At 45.2% G+C, this 1,340-nt stretch overlaps 1 protein-coding gene across 1 annotated transcript; it reads left to right on the forward strand.

Annotated features, from left to right (window-relative positions):
- The first annotated feature begins 227 nt into the window (after positions 1–227).
- On the forward strand, positions 228–685 carry LOC118987328 (cytochrome c oxidase subunit 8A, mitochondrial-like). The gene has a single exon (XM_037046424.1). The coding sequence runs from the start codon at positions 286–288 to the stop codon at positions 601–603; it is 318 nt and encodes a 105-aa protein (XP_036902319.1). The 5' UTR covers positions 228–285; the 3' UTR covers positions 604–685.
- The last annotated feature ends 655 nt before the right edge of the window (positions 686–1,340 follow it).

Consider the following 1,340-nt stretch of genomic DNA (forward strand, 5'->3'; position numbering starts at 1 on the left):
CAGGAAGTAACAAAAACATTGATTTTTGTGATAAATAGCAACCAGAGTTATTTAGTTTGACCATTAATGCATATTGCAAATCTAGTTATGGGATTAGTGTTAGATAGTTTATAGAATTAACTTAAAATTTTACTAATAGCAGTAAGTTTGGGTGGTAAATTGCTTGGATCCTATTCCCAGCTCTGCCACTAGACACTGAGTCATTTAAAAAAAAAAATTAGGCCATTTTGACTTCCCGACCTTGGACTCTGTCGGCTTTCTGTCTACTGTCCATCCAGTGCAGTCATGTCTGCTCTGACACCGCTGCTGCTGAGGGGCCTAATGGGCCCGGCCTGGCGGCTCCTGGTGCCACACGCCCAGGTCCATTCCAAGCCTCTGGGGGAGCAGATCGGGACCATGGATCTCACCATTGGGCTCACCTGCTGCTTCCTGTGCATCCTCCTGCCGGCCGACTGGGTCTTGTCTCACCTGGAGAGCTACAAGAAGCAGGAGGGAAGGGGCTGTCCTCTCCCTCACCCTGGGACGCGACCACCCCGCCCGTCCTGCTGGTGCCTGCTACATTCCCGGTCTGCGCCCCTGGTTCCCGTCCTTTGGTTACAGTGACCTCTTCTGCGATTGGGACCTCTCGATTTCTCCATCGGGACATCCTGGGACCACATATTCCAGTTTATAAGGCCCTGTTCAGTAGGACGCCCCCCACCTTGTAACAATAAAGTCTATTTAAATCTTGAAAAAAATTAGTTTACCTCCCTCTAAGCCTTAGTTTTCTTACCCGAAGTATGAAAATAATACTATCTACCTCATAGAATTGTTATAAGAACATCATGAGATAATGCATAAAAATCACTTTAATATAGAGGTTGGCATGTGTTAATCCCTTTGTAAATGTGAGCTATATTGCTGTAAGTATTGCATCTATTCAAAAGGAGGCTGTAGCTGAGAAAATCGAAAGAAGGCTGAGACTTAGAAGGGCAGCAATGGAAGGATTAGATCACCATGAGTAAAGATGTGTCCTTAGAAACCAAGGCTATGCCCATGTACACCCTCATATTTCTAATTACTATGCATGGAGTTGAAAGTTGGACAGTGAAGAAGGCTGATAGAAAGAAAATTGGTCTTGGAGGAAAGCTCAACGGATACCCTGTACCACCAGAAAGAAAGCCAATGGGTCAGAGAGCAAATTAAGCCTGAAACATCACTGGAGGCAAAAATGACAAAACTGAAGCTGTCCTACTTTGGCCACATTGTGAGAGTGAAGGGTTCTTTGGAAAAGACAATAATGCTGGGAAAACTAGAAGGCAGCAGGAAGAGAGAAAGACCGAATATGAGGGGCACTGACT

This window comes from Sturnira hondurensis, unplaced genomic scaffold, assembly GCF_014824575.4.
Source record: "Sturnira hondurensis isolate 20B ecotype Veracruz unplaced genomic scaffold, ASM1482457v3 Scaffold0005252, whole genome shotgun sequence".
Taxonomy (NCBI): domain Eukaryota; kingdom Metazoa; phylum Chordata; class Mammalia; order Chiroptera; family Phyllostomidae; genus Sturnira; species Sturnira hondurensis.

Coding starts and splice junctions, on each gene's coding strand:
- LOC118987328 (XM_037046424.1), top strand. CDS start 286: ATGTCTGCTCTGACACCGCTGCTGCTGAGGGGCCTAATGGGCCCGGCC.